The 2418-nt window shown below is 41.0% G+C and overlaps 1 protein-coding gene across 1 annotated transcript in view; it reads left to right on the plus strand.

The window, feature by feature from the left end:
- Window positions 1–222: 222 nt before the first annotated feature.
- The window catches only part of SRFBP1 (serum response factor binding protein 1), a 26959-nt gene continuing 24763 nt past the window's right edge, over window positions 223–2418 (plus strand). The window contains exon 1 of the mRNA XM_085891092.1: window positions 223–504. Coding sequence (XP_085747218.1) covers window positions 475–504 — 30 coding nt within the window. The 5' untranslated portion in view covers window positions 223–474. The remainder of the gene's footprint in view (window positions 505–2418) is intronic.

Genomic DNA, 2418 nt, shown 5'->3' on the forward strand with positions numbered 1-2418 from the left:
GTATGAACAAACTTTAGTCATTACATGTTATACTTCAGGATTATTTCAATCTTTATGTTTTACTTGAAGTATTCTCATTAGTTGGGATATAATTCCGAGTTAGGAAATGTTTTTTCTTTATACTCGATTGTCCAATGTATGGTGACCATGGCGACGTAGGTTTCCTCTGTTTGAGGAGCCGATTCCTTCGGTGGTTATTCTTAGCTTGCAAGGCAAATCTTTTAGTTATAATAATAATAAAAAAATTCCATATATTGTGTTGGTGTTTACAATATGTCGATTATCTGGAGCTAAAAAATCTTATTCGCTCTTCAGTCTGACAAAATGAAACTAATTTGAAGAAGATGAAGATGAAGTAGAGTAATGCTCACCGGGTGGCATGGATATACATACCGAGGGAATCGACGTCGGAATTTTGCAAATAATATATAAATTGGTAATATTTCAATTGAATATTCGTCGTTAGCTTTCGACATGGATCCACAAATGGTCATCAACAACGAGGTAAGCTACTAGTACTCTGTGCAGCAGGTTTCGTGCCACATGTCCGTTGCAAAGGCCTAAACTTGAAGGTGCACTTGAAAGGCCGAAAAGAACTTGCAAAGGCCTTGTGAACTTGTAAAGGCCTAAAAGGTCTTGTAAAAGGCCTTGTAAACTTGTACAGGCCTTGTAAACTTGAAGGTGCACTTGAAAGGCCTAAAAGGCCTTGTAAACTTGTAAAGGCCTTGTGCACTTGAAAGGCCTAAAAGAACTTGCAAAGGCCTTGTGAACTTGTAAAGGCCTGAAAGGTCTTGTAAAAGGCCTTGTAAACTTGTACAGGCCTTGTAAACTTGAAGGTGCACTTGAAAGGCCTAAAAGGCCTTGTAAACTTATAAAGGCCTTGTGCACTTGAAAGGCCTAAAAGAACTTGCAAAGGCCTTGTGAACTTGTAAAGGCCTGAAAGGTCTTGTAAAAGGCCTTGTAAACTTGTACAGGCCTTGTAAACTTGAAGGTGCACTTGAAAGGCCTAAAAGGCCTTGTAAACTTGTAAAGGCCTAAAAGGTCTTGTAAAAGGCCTTGTAAACTTGTACAGGCCTTGTAAACTTGAAGGTGCACTTGAAAGGCCTAAAAGGCCTTGTAAACTTGTATAGGCCTTGTAAACTTGAAGGTGCGCTTGAAAGGCCTTGTAAACTTGTAAAGGCCTTGTGCACTTGAAAGGCCTAAAATAACTTGCAAAGGCCTTGTGAACTTGTAAATTTGTAAAGGCCGAAATCTAAACTTGAAACACTTGAAGGTGCAGCCAAAGGACGAACGTGGATGGGCGGGGAGGACATGATGCACCTTCTTTGTTGGTTTTTTTGTTTATTTTTGTCTGCCAATTAATTTGCGCATTTTCTGAGTTATTTCTTATTTCTTTGACGTCCTCAATCCGGCGGTTAAATAATCAGGGGTCTTGTGCGATCGCCTCGCCTGCTCTGTAACCCAATCACAAGTAAACTATGGTATAAACGGAGTAAGGAGGAGAATCTTGAGACCAGACTCTGTACAGAGCGTTGGTGCTGCCAAAACCGTCTCCTTGGCTATTGGGTACAATCCTGAACGGGTCGCCACTCCGACACAGTATACCAGCAAGCTGGCACTCATTTTGCCAACCTCAGAAGGATGACAGGCCGAGTTAACCCCACATGGTATTAATTCAATGGCTGAGCGGGATTTGAACTCAGGACCCGAGGATCCAAAGCTGACCACCCCAACCATTAGGCCAACACGAGGCATAATATGGAATAGGCAAAGCCGAGAAGCGAACGTATAATTCTTCTTGCATTCGCTTCTGACTTTACCTATAACTTGTTCACAACTGTATACGCAATTTCCGGTTACTTCGGCTTGGATTCGAGATCAGCGATCAAATAATGTAAATCACGATTAAAAATTATTTTTTGATGATGCGGGAGATATCTTTATTAAAATCGGTGGAGGAAATATACACCATGTCTGATATTTGGGTCTTTCATGTCTCCGACGATGCCTTTATCTCCCGGAACGCATCATTCTCCATGACAAAAACCGGAAGCAAAAGGGTCATAGCCGACGACACGGATTCCAAATTGCCAGGGTATTGTGTTGTTGTTGTTGTTGTTGTTGCTCTTTCCTATTCTCTCATGTGCACGCATTGAGTATGAAGCTCACTACGTTCGCTATAAACGAGGTAAACAGCTTGGTATAACTATAATGATTTGTCATCTAAACTTCACCTTTGTGCTGTACACTATTTGATTTGTTTCGTGGTCATTTAATTACTTAGACTGATTATATTTACCTCCACCACCGAAAGTTAAGAAGGTTATGTTTTCACGCCACCCTCTGTCTGTTTTTGTGCAGGATATCTCAAAAAGTTGTGCACGGATGTGGATGAAATTTTGTGGGAAGGTTGGGTGT

The sequence above is a fragment of the Eptatretus burgeri genome, chromosome 8, assembly GCF_056783735.1.
Source record: "Eptatretus burgeri isolate ZD-2024b chromosome 8, Ebu_testis_v1, whole genome shotgun sequence".
NCBI classification, from domain to species: Eukaryota; Metazoa; Chordata; class Myxini; order Myxiniformes; family Myxinidae; genus Eptatretus; species Eptatretus burgeri.